Source organism: Gopherus flavomarginatus, chromosome 9 (genome assembly GCF_025201925.1).
Source record: "Gopherus flavomarginatus isolate rGopFla2 chromosome 9, rGopFla2.mat.asm, whole genome shotgun sequence".
In the NCBI taxonomy this organism is placed as follows: Eukaryota; Metazoa; Chordata; order Testudines; family Testudinidae; genus Gopherus; species Gopherus flavomarginatus.
The window spans coordinates 53852463-53867325 of record NC_066625.1 but is presented as its reverse complement, the minus strand read 5'-3'; the positions used below and the strand labels follow the sequence as shown (position 1 = coordinate 53867325).

General features: G+C 48.8%; 1 protein-coding gene and 1 long non-coding RNA gene across 6 annotated transcripts in view; both read right to left on the bottom strand.

The window, feature by feature from the left end:
• Positions 1–14863, bottom strand: part of CSK (C-terminal Src kinase) — a 64527-nt gene that overhangs the window by 36211 nt on the left and 13453 nt on the right. For 2 of the 4 annotated variants that reach the window (XM_050966798.1, XM_050966799.1), the window contains exon 1: positions 12015–12050. The exons of the other annotated variants lie outside the window; for them this stretch is intronic. In XM_050966798.1, the coding sequence (XP_050822755.1) occupies positions 12015–12035 (21 nt within the window). In that variant the 5' untranslated portion in view covers positions 12036–12050. Of the gene's footprint in view, positions 1–12014; positions 12051–14863 lie in introns of those variants that run through there. 4 annotated transcript variants of the gene reach the window in all.
• Positions 2370–3359, bottom strand: LOC127057790 (uncharacterized). Of its 2 annotated transcripts, none has more exons than XR_007776176.1 (3): positions 2806–3359; positions 2548–2599; positions 2370–2390 (listed from the first exon to the last, which is right to left on the bottom strand). It is a non-coding gene; the product is annotated as an uncharacterized LOC127057790 (long non-coding RNA). The 2 variants fall into 2 exon arrangements; XR_007776175.1 differs by lacking the exon at positions 2370–2390 and adding an exon at positions 2652–2703 and having other exon boundaries at positions 2524–2599; positions 2806–2903.

Sequence of the window (14863 nt, the reverse complement as noted above, 5' to 3'; positions counted from 1 at the left end):
ACCTGCCTTAAAACCTCACCGTAGATGGGAAGGCTGTAATTTTAACACATTAGCTAGTCAAGGAAAACCTTAGGCTCCCCTCCAGCATCGGGTCCTACGTGCTAACAAGAGCTAAAATACAAATCATCCTGATTACACTGCTAGTGAACACATGTTAAAAAATCCACCATTTTTCCTAATGCAGACAAGCCCTAAGACTTGAAGGACCCACAGGCTGCTAGTTTAGCAGGAATCTCTGTCACTTAATGAGACTAGAGGAAATTCCCTCTGCACTTCAGTGAGTGGGAGAAGACGGACTCAGAAGTGTTTGTTTTCATTGTGTATTTAAATCTCTCTCCCTCAAAAAAAAAAAAAAAAAAAAAGACAGTCACTGTCAGAGACAACCTGGGCCTGCCAATGGGGAGGTGGGGGGCAGAGTGAGGGCGGCTGGCTTCAGCAGTGTTATGGACTGAGCATGCTCAGTCTGTGTGAGCATGCTCAGTCCAAGCCAAGCAGCAAATCTAAGAGGGGAGGCGGGGCAGGACCCTGCATGCCCCCCTCCCCATGCATCACCTCCGGCCACTGTCCCCATATAAATGGGCTGCATTGCTTTTCTTTGCAGATCGTGGCCAGGATTTGTCAGCACTAATTCAATGACCAAAAGCCCTTCGTTAACAAAGAGGTAACGTTGCACTACCACAGCATCCAGCTCAAACGTCAGAAAACAAGGAAACGAAGAGTTACGCTACACGCCCACACAGCTTTATCTCTGCCCCACCGGAGCTGGCAGTGCCGCTGGGAATTATTTGCATACATTGCAACTGCGACCACTGTGTTAGGTGTAGCTAGACTGCGTGGAGGAGGAATTAGTTGGAGCAGCTTGGAAGAGCTGTGGCAGTGATCTAAAGAGCTGTGCCCTCTGGGGGCGGTGAAAACCCCTCTCCCTGACACCTGTGTGTGTGATCATGGAGATACATGTGTACCTTGAGAAATGCAGACTGCCTTTTCCAGTACTGTGCTGTGGAGTAGGCTGAAGGGTGCAGAGTGCAGTTGTTTGGGGAAGTCACTGCAGGCTAAATGGACACAAATCAGATATTAGGAATGGCAATATACAAAAACCCATAGGAGAACACTTCAATCTCCCTGGACACCCAATAGCAGATTTAAAGGTAGCCATCCTGCAGCAAAAAACCTTCAGGACCAGACTTCAAAGAGAAACTGCTGAGCTTTAGTTCATCTGCAAGTTTGACACCACCAGCTCAGGATTAAACAAAGACTGTGAATGGCTTGCCAACTACAAAACCAGTTTCTCCTCCCTTGGTGTTCACGTCTCAACTGTTAGAACAGGGCCTCATCCTCCCTGATTGAACTAACCTCGTTATCTCTAGCCTGCTTCTTTCCTGAATATTTATACCTGTTCCTGGAAATTTCCATTACATGCATCCGACGAAGTGGGTATTCACCCACGAAAGCTCATGCTCCAATACGTCTGTTAGTCTATAACAGTGGTCCCCAACCTTTTCCTGGGGGCGGGTGCCAGATGACTAGCCACTGAGGACCGTGGCCGCCAGACAAATGGCCACCAAAATGCCGCCATGAAGCGGCAACGTCAAGAGGTATCGCTGCCTAAATGCCGCCATGAAGGAGCGTCACCACGAGGCGCTGCCACTGACATTTGGTGGGATTTAGACTGTAGCGCTTCTTGACATTGCCACTTCTCGGCAGGATTTCGGTGGCTGCTTGTCCGGTGGCCAGTAGGCGGGCACACATAGATGCCATGACGCCTGCGGGCACTACGTTGGGGACCCCTGGTCTATTAGGGGCCACGGGACTCTTTGCTGCTTTTACCGATCCAGACTAACATGGCTGCCCGCCTCTGATACTCGACTGCAGATTTGATAACTTAACAGGGTGCTAACTTGGTAACTTAACAGGGTGCTAACTGTAGATAAACAGGGAGCACAAATGGTTTCCACCTTTTCCTATGTATTGAAAGCAAGCAGTGACAGAATAGCAGTGAATGTGACACTCAAAGTGTCCTGCCATTAGGCTACTACTAGCCTAGTAATAGAAATGCTTGCCAGTTACTATCTTTGTACGCAGCCATGTCGGTCCCAAGACACTAGAGAGAAGGTGACTGAGGGTATGTCTACATCTACAATTTTGCAGCGCTGGTTGTTACAGCTGTATTAGTACAGCTGTATAGGGCCAGCGCTGCAGAGTGGCCACACTTACAGCAACCAGCGCTGCAAGTGGTGTTAGATGTGGCCACGCTGCAGCGCTGTTGCACACCGCGGTGAAGGAGACCTGCTTGGAGGAGGGGTCGGGGAACGCCAGAGCAAACAGCGGGGAAGGAGACCTGCTTGGCGAGGGGGTTGGGGAACGCCAGAGCACACCGCGGGGAAGGAGACCTGCTTGGAGGGGGGGTCGGGGAACGCCAGAGCACACCGTGGGGAAGGAGACCTGCTTGGAGTGGGGGGTCGGGGAACGCCAGAGCACACCGCGGGGCTGGATACCTGCTTGGAGGGGGGGTCGGGGAACGCCAGAGCACACCGTGGGGAAGGAGACCTGCTTGGAGGGGGGGTCGGGGAACGCCAGAGCACACCGCGGGGAAGGAGACCTGCTTGGAGGGGAGGTCGGGGAACGCCAGAGCACACCATGGGGAAGGAGACCTGCTTGGAGGGGGGGTCGGGGAACGCCAGAGCACACCGCGGGGAAGGAGACCTGTTTGGAGGGGGGGTCGGGGAACGCCAGAGCACACGCGGGGAAGGAGACCTGCTTGGAGGGGGGGTCGGGGAACGCCAGAGCACACGCGGGGAAGGAGACCTGCTTGGAGGGGGGGTCGGGGAACGCCAGAGCACACCGCGGGGAAGGAGACCTGCTTGGAGGGGGGGTCGGGGAACGCCAGAGCACACCGCGGGGAAGGAGACCTGCTTGGAGGGGGGGTCGGGGAACGCCAGAGCACACCGCGGGGAAGGAGACCTGCTTGGAGGGGGGGTCGGGGAACGCCAGAGCACACCGCGGGGCTGGATACCTGCTTGGAGGGGGGGGTCGGGGAACGCCAGAGCACACCGCAGGGAAGGAGACCTGCTTGGAGGGTAGTGGAGTTTGCTTGATTACCAGAGAGGCTTCCTCAGGTATGCTGGGATACCTGCTTATTCCACGGAGGTCAACAAAAACGCTGGTGAGTGTCTACACCTGATGACCAGCGCTGGTGATCCAGCGCTGGATCCTCTACACCCGAGGCACGACCGGGTGTACGGCCAGCGCTGCAAACAGGGAGTTGCAGCGCTGGTAATGCCCTGCGGGTGTGTACACATCCTAAGTTGCAGCGCTGTAACCCCCTCACCAGTGCTGCAGCTTTGTAGTGTAGACAAGGCCTGAGGCAGTATGTTTTATTGGACCAACTTCTGCGGGTAGAAGGGACAAGCTTTCGAGCAACACAGAACTACTATTCTGGGAGGGAGCAACAGGGTGTGGGAATCTGTGGAATCAGACAGAAATGAAATTCTTCCCTTCCGGCTCACGGGTGCCTTTTAAACTAACGATCTCTGAACTCATCTCTCACGCCTAATGTCAATCGTTTTCCTGAAGTTTCGTCTACATTCAACCTTGCGCCTGTTTAACTTTCAGTTAGTTTAAAACCAGATTTTAGTTAAACCAGCCCCAAAACTCTATTGTGAACACTTAACTTTAACTGGACTTCAGCCGAATTAACTCAACAAGGAATCCATTTAATTCAAATTGATATATGCCAGGTTTAAATCAGAGTGTCCACAAAGGTCTTCCACTGGTTTAAATTAACTGGTTTAAAGCCCTGCCTTTAATTAAACTAGGGCAACTTTAGGCAGGGTCTTTCTTGCCTCCATACTTCAAACACGGGTGTAAAGGAAATTAACTGCCTCAAAACTGCAGCAGACTCAGATCTACACACTGCTTTGGAAATATGCAGATTGCAACCAGCTGGTCTCCAAAAAATGCTATTTAAGGAGTTTAAAAAAAAAATTACCCACAGAAAATCTAAATAAAAGTCACTGGAGTTTCTCTATTTAAGTGTATCCCTGCAGCTATAGCAACCCAAACATTACAACACGATGAGATGCAGGAAGTAAAATTGACCAGTCTAGTGTCCCCACCCAAGCAGCAGCATGAATGCAAAAACCACCAAATTATCATAAGTAAAAACACTAAGGGCTTGTCTCTGGCCTGGTCCACACCTAAAACAGGTTGATCTAGTTACATGGCTCAGGGCTGTGAAAAATGTAATGCCCTGTGCAACATAGTTAGGTCAACCTAACCCTCATGTCTGTAGATGCAGCTAGGTTGATGGCGGAATTCTTCCGTTGATCCCGCTACCATTTCTTGGAAAGCTCGATTAACTGCATTGATGGAGAAATCCTTCTGTCAATGGAGGAAGCTGTGCCGCTGTAGTACAGACACACCCTCAATTTAAAATGTTTCACTAGAACAGCAATGTCAGTAAAGGGTGTGGGGGTTTTGCCAACACAGCGATGTCACTAAAAGTCCTACTGCAGAGACAGTTATACTGGGATCAAAGCACTTTTGCTGATCTAGTTTATTTCACTCACCAAACTGGTAAAAGCTACACTAGCAAAAGCACTGATATGCTGCCACAACTGCAATGTTTAAAACTTATCACCAATTTATAAAAAAAACAACCCATCACATCCCCGAGTCAACAAAGCTATGCTGGCAAAACCCCCAGTGCAGACGCAGCTACACCAACAGAAGAGCGTTTGTGGCACAGTTAATGTCATTTGGAAAGGTGGGGTTAGAAAATGTGTCCACACTGGAGGGTTTGCCCCATATAGCTACATGTGCAGAACTCAAGTGTAGACAAGGCCCAGAGTCAGAATCCAAGGACAGAAGGGAACAGCAAATGATTCTGTCAGACCTGTATACCACAGGCCACCAATGCCAAGCCCAGCACCTGCACACAAAACCCAACACTGGAAATCAGACTGACATATTACATCCCACAGGAGACTAGACTATTCTGTACCACAGGCAGCGAGTAGGAGGAATCCACGTACACCTTCCCGCAATGGCAAGGAAATGATTATGTGAGAAATACTCAGATAATCCTGGCAAATGACTGGCACCCACATGCTGCAGAAAAAGGCAAAAGTCCCCACCATCACTGCCATTCTGACCAGGAGGGAGGGAGATTCTCAAGTTTTAAATCACTGCAGCCATCAGGGTACTTGAAAATAGGATTAACCCCGCAGGGTCCCTAGAACTACCCTGGGGCCTGCCCTCAGCAAGAGGGTCACTCAGTTCAACTTCCCCCTTATTATCTGCACTGCAGCAGCGCTTACCAGCCGCAGCCAGGGATCAGGATCACATGGCATTGCCCAAACATAGAACACAAAGACAGTCCCTGCCCCAAAGAGTTTACAGTATCCGAGGCTTTGTTCTTTCCATTAGCAGTGCTTAAATAATGTTGCCATTTAAATGCTCCCCCATCAGGTGTGGGTATTAACACCCGGAGGAGGCGCTCTATGCCCTTGACTCCTGCAGGCGTTGGGCACTCGGCACCTTGCAGCATCAGGCACTGCTGCAAGTGAAGAAAGTAGAACATGGCACATGCATGTCTGTTGCCGCTCATGTTTGGAGACAGTTTTCTACATGGCCATCTCACCAAGCAACTGTTACAACAGCCAGCTTTAGGAGAGACCAGGTCCTTGGCTAATAGAGCCACAAAGACTTGGGTGGCATTTACAGAAAGGTTCATTCCGTCAGAAGCAGAAAAAAAAATGCAAATATCTAAAAGATTTGGAATTTCTCCCCTCCCCCCATAGCCAGGACATTCCAACCACCAGGCTCTGGGTATGGCTACACTTGAAACTACAAAGCGCTGCCGCAGCAGCGCTTTGAAGTGTGAGTGTGGTCGCAGCGCCAGCGCTGGGAGAGAGCTCTCCCAGCGCTGCATGTATTCCATCTCCTCATGGAGATTAGCTTACAGTGCTGGGAGCCATGCTCCCAGCGCTGCGGCACTGTTTACACTAGCGCTTTACAGGGCTGTATCTTGCAGCGCTCGGGGGGTGTTTTTTCACACCCCTGAGCGAGAAAGTTGCAGCGCTGTAAAACGCCAGTGTAACCATGGCCTCTGTGTGCCCCTGTATGGTTACCATGCTTCTCAGCAGGTTTTCGGATTAGCTGTGCAGTGTTTGATTGCATGATATCTTCTCTACCGCTCTCATTCAGCTCCCATAAGTCCTTGCATCTGCAGTATCTGAGATCATGGCGTGGTGCAGGCCAAGAGCTGTCACTATTAAATGGGCCAGTCCCCATGACTTTTAAACTGTGCTCATGGACAGCAAGTTGATGGTGTAAAACCAGCATTTTTACTGAACAGGTCTGCTCCTTATCTGGATTCAAGGTTACATCCAGTTACTGCTGTGCCCAAAGTAATTTTTAACAGCAAGCTGGACTGTTGACAAGCTTCTGTCTGCAGTATCTTTCTAACTAACGACAGTGCACAAGCTATAAAGATCACACCTTGAATTTGCAAGTTAAAAAAAAAAAAGTTTGTCTAACTGCAAGCCCTGCAAACTTAACCTGAGACCTCAAACGGAGCAGGCTTGATCTGAAATCACGTAGGCACGATCGCTGCGGAAGCCCACCATGCCTTTTGCACAGAGCACAACTGCTCTTTGAATGCAAAGATCTACGTTGAGTTTACAATCTGACCACACACAGGCATCAGGAAATGAAAAGTTAAGTCTCCCATAGCAGCACTAACCTCTTCCATGCTGCAAGTACTAAATATATTCAGGGTGTCCTGTTTGCAAGGGTTTCCCCCTGATTTTAGGCTAATTATGGGTCATTTTTATGAGTTAAAAAAAGCTTTTAATTAATAATTTTTTTAAAAGTTGGTTTCTTTAAAAGATTCCAAATCTGTCACTCAGCCCCCTCTGAAGACACAAATTCCCCCAGATGATCTCCTAGTGAAGCTGATTACAGGAGCATTACTATCGGCTAGTCTACACTGGCAGTGCGAAAGTGCTGCCGCAACCGCACTTTAACGTGCCTTGTGGAGCTCTAAAAAAAAAAAAAAAAAAAAAAAAAAAAAATCACTTCAACAAGGGGTGTGGCTCCCAGCACTGGGACACTGTTTACAGTAGCACTTTACAGCACTGAGCTCAGGGGGGTGTTTTTTCACACCCATGAGCGAGAAAGTTGCAGCGCTGTTAACTGCCAGTGTAGACAAGCCCTATGGCTTGGTCCACACTACAGAGTTAGGCTGATGTAAGGCATCTTACTTTGACTTAATTATGTCAGTGTCTACACTAGAATGCTGCTTCTGCCAAAGTAAGTGGCCTGCTATACTGCCATAACTCCACCAGCGCTTATGTCAGTGTAGTTAGGGCAATGCAGTGGCTTTGTAGAGACTGTTACTTACATCAGCTGTTGACTGTCATTCTTGTCGGTTTCCACAGCTGCCTCTGGCTCAGAGCAGCAGGTGGGGCTCACAGCTGGAGCTGTGAAACTGACAAGAATGTCAATTTCACTACTGGTAGGCTCCCTGATGTGAAAATGGAGCTGGGGCTGGGCTCACAGCTATCCCCCCCCCAGCTGTCAGCTAGGCACGGGGCTCACAGCTGGAGCCCCCACCCTCTGCCCTGCGGCAAGAGCCCAAGCTCAAGAACTCACACAGAACAGAATCAGGTCACTGGTGCATCCGGTTCTACTCAAACACAAAATAAAAGGCCAGTCAAACCACCACAAAAAACCAACAATTTGTCCACACAGCAAAAAAATTGGAGATGTTGGGTATTTGATAAAAACCTTCTCTTGTTTTTTTGGTGTGTGGGGGGGAGGGAGGGCGTGTATCCCTGTTTTAACACCAGAGTGAAAGTCCTGGCTGGGCTTTTCAAAAGAAACCAGCAATTTTGGGGTGTGCAGCTCCAGACAGCTTGAAGAGACCTGATTTTCAGGAAGTACTGCGCAGCTGTGGTCTGAAGTTCAAATCAGAAATAAGGCATAGAGTTTGGAAAGGGAGAGTGATTAGCCAGCAGAACTGACTCCCAAGGAAAGTGATGGATTCTTTCTCTCTTGATGCCTTCAGATCAAGACTGAACGCCTTTCTACAAAATAGACTTCAGCCAAACATAAGTTATTGAGCTCAATATGGGGGTGACATACAATCCTTTGTTTTAGGTCAGACGAGGTGATCTAATGGTCACTTCTGGCCTAAAAATCTATGATATTATAAATCTGTGAAAATCAGATCCCTTTAAAGGTGCCACCAGTTGGGTGCCCAAAAAACGGAGACTCTCAAAATCACTGGTCACAGTGGAAAACCTCGACCTCTGCACATATTAAAGCAATACATTTAAGATGAGAGTTTCAAAAGCGCTCAGCATTGTGGGTTAACGGGGGTTTTACCACAGCCTTCAATGGGAGCAGAATCTGGCCAGTCTCGATCACCTCTGAAAATCTAGTAATCTAACATTCACAAAGTACACGTGTGTGCTGGACCCAGCGCATACGGCTACAAGAACTTTCATTTTTGTGTGGGTGCTGTAGTGTAATTCATCACAAACTATGCTTTTGGCATTTAATTTCCTTGTATTTTGTTACAACTGAAAGGACAAGCAAAAAAACCCTCTGATAATTGCAGGAATCTGATGCTGTGGGATTGTGTCTCACCCATCACTGCAGCTTTCAAAGTACTCCACTCCTCAGAAAGGCACACAAACCCTCACTGTGGCTGACATCACAAACAGGGAAGCAGAATACAAATCTAAAAGCTTAACTATTGCCAAAATTTTGCTACATCCATTCCACATTCAGGTTTAGACCTAGGCACGCAATCGTCACTAGCCTCTTAGGGCAGCGGTTTTTAAACTTTTTTTCTGGCGACCCAGTTGAAGAAAACTGTTGATGTCTGTGACCCAATGGAGCTGGTGACGAGGGGTTTGGGGCATGGGAGGGGGCTCGGGGCTGGGGCAGGTGGCTGGGGTGTGGGAGGGGGTCAGGGCTCTGGGCTGGGGGTGTGGGCTCTGAGGTGGGGACAGGGATGAGGGGGTTGGGGTGCAGAAAGGGGTTCCAGGTTTGGGGGGGCTCAGGGCTGGGGCAGGGGATTTGGGGCATGCAGTTGGGGTGCGGGCTTACCTCCAACGGCTCCCGGTCAGTGGTGCAGCGGCAGGCTTCCCGCCTGTCCCAGCACCACAGACCATGCTGCACCCTGGCAGTGGCCAGCAGGTGCAGCTCCTAGGCAGAGGCGCGCAAGCAGCTCCACACGGCTCTCACCTTCAGGCACCCCACCACCACCACCTTCTCCACCCCAGCTCCCTTTGGCTGGGAACCGGCCAACGGGAGTGTGGAGCTGGTGCTCAGGGCGGGGGCAGTGCCTACGAGCCGGACCAGCTGCTGGCTGCTTCCGGGTAGGGACTACTAGTTTTACTACTAGTTTTTACTGGCTGGCCGCCAGGGTCCCTGGGTGCTGGGCAAGGTGACTGGGTCACGACCCGAACTTTAAAAACCACTGTCTTGGGGAATGTCTACATTGCAATTAGACACCCACGCTGGCCCAGGCCAGCTAACTCGGGCTAAGGGGCTGTTTAATTGCAGTGTAGCGATTCCGGCTCAGTCTGCAGCCCGAGTTCTGGGACCCTCCCATCAGAGCCCGAATTTCTGCCCTGCAATTAAACAGCCCTTGGCCCAAGCCCCAGTAGCCCGAGTCAGTCGCCACAAGCCAGTCACGAGTTTTTAATTGCGGTGTAGACATACTGTCCCTTGGCATATTCTACAGAGGGTATTTCCCTCCCCTCCCCCACTCCTGCCACTGTGAAGGCTGCAGAAGATGAGTGCACTGAAAACAGCTAGGATAGCTGGAAGTAACACAACCTGCCCAGATCCCCCGAGATTCTGAGTGCTTTCAACTACTGGATCTAATCTAATTTACTCCGCTATTTTCTGACATCCCTTCCCCTCAAAGCAGACTCTCTTCTCATCTCACTTACTGTGATCCACAAAGCAGCAGCTGCTCCTAGCTACTGCTAGGAAAAGGATAACCTAGACAGGATGGTGGGGGGTGGGGAGAAAGGGACACAGATTGGTTGGATTACCAGTTTGATTAAAACTGAGACCAGCAACCCTGCAGCCCTTCTGCCCAAGCTGCGAGCTAAGCAGGATCAGAGACCAAAACGGTGCTGGAAGTGCTGCTGATGATTTGTAGATAGGGCCCTGCTTTCTGAATAGGCACAGAAGCCAGTACACAAGGGAGCACTGTGCTGCCGGAGGTAACATCTTCTGAAGACTTCAACCTACACTTCCCTGTGACTGCTAAGATCCCAGAGTGCTTTGTAGGAGAGTTCATCCATTCTGCCTTGCAGAAGAAGAGGAGGAGGAAGTACAAGTGTTCTCAACGGAAACCCCCAGTGCTGCGTGCTTTTGCTGGCGCAAAATGACAGCTGCATTTCAGTGGCAGGTGATGCAATCCCGCCATACAGGGTCTTCAGATCGATCCTCTGGACAAAGTCATTACGGACAGGGAGTGAGCCCTCTCCATCCCCAGCCCATCGTGATCCCCATCAGATCTCTCTGCTCTAGTCTAAAAGCAGGTTTGGGGGTCTACAGGTGTAGCAAGCTCAGAATGATCCAATGGCCATCTTCTGGGGGGCCGAGGAGGGGGGAAAGATACTCTGGAAGAAACTGCTGAAAGCGGATCAGGGCTCAGCTAATTTGGGTGAACAGGGGCATTAACTTGATCTGTGCTTTCTTAATAAGGGGACCCGAAAAGATAACAGAGGGATTTGGTGTGGGCAGGACAAAGAATGCAGTTAAAGCCCCTGCACAAATTCAAGGAAAGTGGTCTTAACCAACATCATCTTGTGACTAAGGCACTGGACTAGGTCTTGGGAGATCTGGCTTTGTTTCCTGCTCTATCACATCCCTAGGCAAGTCACTTACTCTCTCTCTGCCTAATAGCAATAACAGCACTCCCTTTCTCCCCCTCTTTGTCTGTCTCGTCTATTCAGACTGTAAGCTCACTGGGGCAGGGACGTGCTACGGATCGCAACAGCACCCAATACAGTGAGGCCCTGACCTCAGCTGGAGCTTTCAGGCATTACCCCAATGCAGAGCACAAACCACAGGGTGGAAAAAATTTTACTCCCTTGATTTAATTATTTTTAAATCATTGATCTGAGTCAGGTCGACGTCTTGTAAAACCAATTTGAAAATCTGTGTTACCGCAATTCTTTTACTGCAAATTTATAATCAACTCACTTATAAATGCTTTATTTTTCTTTTTTTACCATCACTACTGTTGGGGTATCTTAACTGAATCTTACAAAAGCAGCATAGGTGGCATGTGAACCGCCAGCTGGGGAAGCTAGCCATCAGCCCCTGCCCCTTCTGAGACGCTGCCCCCTTCTGCACCCACCCACCCTGGATCCCAGAGCCCCGCTCCACTGCAGCCACTGGCCCTTGCGCCAGGCTAGTGACCCTGCCATGGAGCACCCCCAGTCTCCGAGTGCTGGGAGAGTGGGCAGCACAGCCTGAGCCAGGGCCACCCCCAGGAAGACTGGACTCACTGGAGCTGGCAGAGCAGGAAGCGGGAGGGGGGGGGACCTGGGGGCAGAGTGTGGACGGGGCCATACCTGGCTGTTTGGGGAGGCACAGCCTCCCCCAGCCTATGATACCCGCCACCCATGAAAACAGTATAATTATGTTACTGACATGACCCCCCACTACCATAGTAACTGAACACCTCTCAACCTAACACATTTATCCTCACACACCCCTGGGCTGCAGACCAGTGCTACTGTCCCCATTATACAGATGTGGGAAACTGAGGCACAGGCAGACTGAGGGCATGTCTACTTTGCAAGTGAAGGTGTGGACTGCAGCACATAGAGGCACATCTGTGTTTGCTTTCATCTAGCTAGCACTGGCAACAACAGTAGAGACAATGTGGCAGCATGGGCTAGAAATCAGAATACATACCCCTTGTCCCCAGTGGGTTTTTGCCCTGAGCATGTTCACCTGTGCTACAAGCATACCTTCACTTGCAGTGTAGACATACAGTAAGGGGTTCAGGCCCAACTTCTTAACAAGGAAGGCTGATTAACCACTGGAACAGACTACTAAGGGAACTGGTGAATTCTCCAGCTCTACATGTCTCCAGATCCTGACTGGATGCTTTCCTGGAAGAGACAGTTTAGCCAAACACAAGTTACTAAGCTCAGTTCAAGGGTAACTGGGTGAATTCTCTGGCCAGTGTGTTATAGGAGGTCAGACTAGATCTAATGGTCCCTCTCGCCTTAAACACTATGAGTCCGAGTCACCCAGTTTGTGGGGCAGCAGGGAATAGAACCTGGGTCTTCCCAACAAAATCTTGACAGTAAAGGCCCTCATCCTATGAATACTTCAGCCTTTAGTCACATGAATTATCCCATTGATTTCAAAGGGAATACGTGGGTGCTTAAAATTAAGCACATGCATAAACACTGGAAGCATCAGGGGCTAAAACCGTATTTGTATTAATAGCTTCTTACAGCCACATAAAATCTTTGTCATTTTCAAAACAAAACTGAGCTATTTAGACTTTCCATTGGCACAATTACTGGGAACTTTTTTATACACACAGGCTGAAATTTCAAAACCAAGAGCCTGAAGTTCAGATGTTACGCTCATATTTAGGTTACTTATGTGCTTATGAAAATGTCACCTTACGTAGCGTGTTAGAACAAGAGGCCCATTGACTTCAGACTGGAGGAGCACAGCCCAAACAAATCATTTCACCTTTCGCAGCTTGTGGAAATTCAGTGTCTCAGAAGATGATCCTGGTTACAAACATAGCACGGGCTATTTGCTATCAGTTTTGTGTATTTGCATTTATGTAGTTCTCACACTACAGCGGTTAATGAGGCTCTGGGCTTGTCTTTTTCAGCACAGTTGAGCAGGTAAAGTGTGAAACTTCATAATAGAAAGAAAAACCTATGTAAAATAAAAAATCCCCATTCACAGTTAGAAAACTAATTAAAGAATCAAATACAAAACATCCCCTGATGTAATTTAAGCCTATAAAATGGGAAGAAAGCAAAGACTTAGCAAGATATACATTTTAAAAAAATCCGATTTAAAAAATAAAAAAGAATTTTAAAAAAATCACATTTTTTTCAATAAATCACTTTAAAAAATTTAAATATTATCAATTATTTGTACCCACCCTGATCAATAGCAGCATTGCCTTGCCGCAGAGTGGAGGCTGTCACTTTTAGAGCTAGGTAAATACCAGGTAACATACCGGTATGAGATCAAGTCTCTCATGGCTGTGGCATAAGCTGGCTCCTTACTCATACCACAAGTTACTCCTTTGCTTGGGCTATGAGTGTCGCTAGCTTGCTCCCCACTAAAGGCTGAGGTGTTTGTAAAGGTGTTACAAAGACCTTTCAGCAGCTTTTTTATTTAAACTACTAACTGACTTCAGTCGTGCTCGCATTCGCTTTCCATTATCATAGCCGTGACCAAGTTTTACCAGCACAAATACCTGAAGAAAGTGAACGTTAAGCTCATCTGCTCAGAGGCAATTGTAAAAATCACATTGTGCCCGGCATTTACAACAGAAGCCTGATTACAAGAATTACGCGGCCAGTGACTGATCAAGAACGATACAGCTCAAATAGCAAACCAGAGAATCAACGAAATTCAGTACACATTTCCAATACCTGTGAGAAAAATCGTGATCTGCTTATTGACATTCTGTAAACAGAAAAGGTGGCAAAACTTATGGAGTAAGCTCCTCAGTATGAATTATTTGCTCAGTTCAAGCTACTTTAACCCATCAGAACCCTCCTCACATGTGTTCCTCAAAATGCCAGCTCCCAAAGCGCCTTACACTGTGGATCACCTCATCCATACTGAAATGTAGCCGCCTCACATGGAATACGGATGCTGTTTATAAGACCACACTAACACTGAGTGAATGGTTCAAGAGAAGGGGGGAATACAGTGTTCAACAAAACGGGGAATTTTAGCAGGCAGAGTTTAATTACCCATTTTCTTACAAAAGTGCACAGGAACTCTTCGGGTATGTCTACATTGTGAAAAAGAAACAAACAAACCCCCATGCTCTGCGTGTCCCCTAGCCTCTGTTGGCCAGAAGCTGGGAGTGGACATGGGATGGAACATGAGATGATTGCCTGGTCTGTTCATTCCCTCTGAAGCACCTGGCATTGGACACTGTCGGAAGACAGGATACTAGGCTAGATGGACTATTGGCCTGAGCCAGTGTGGCCATTCTTATGTTCTAACCCCAGGGCAACAAGTTTTGGAGTCCAGGTCTACAGATTCAGGGGCTCATAGCAGCAGTGTAGACATTCCTGCTCAAATGGGGGCTTAACCTCTGAGATCCACCCCCACTTCTTGGGATTCAGAGCCCAAGCAGGAACATCTACCCTTCTATTTTTAGCCCTGTGGCAGGGACCCAAGTTTGGAGATCTGGGCTCCGAGCAAGACTTTCTGCGCTGGGGATTTTGGGAGTTTTATTTGCAGTGGAGATAGCCGTAGGGTGACCAGAAGTCCTGATTTTTGGGTCTTTTTCTTATATAGGCTCCTATTACCTCCCAACCACCATCCCTATTTTTCACATTTGCTGTGTGGTCACCCTAGACAGCCTTGATGGGCAGAACATGGCTTTTCCGGCTGATCTCTAAGATGGTGCCTCTAGCTGCACAGCACCCCCTGACACAACGCTAGGGAACTGCTTCTATACTGACAAAGGAAAGAGCGCCACCTGACTGACTGACTGCAGCAGCTCTGTTTTCCACCAATGTCTCCCCTGCAACCAGCCCCCATAAATGATCCCATTTAGCTTAAAAGCACTGATGTGATCACAACTTGTCTGCAG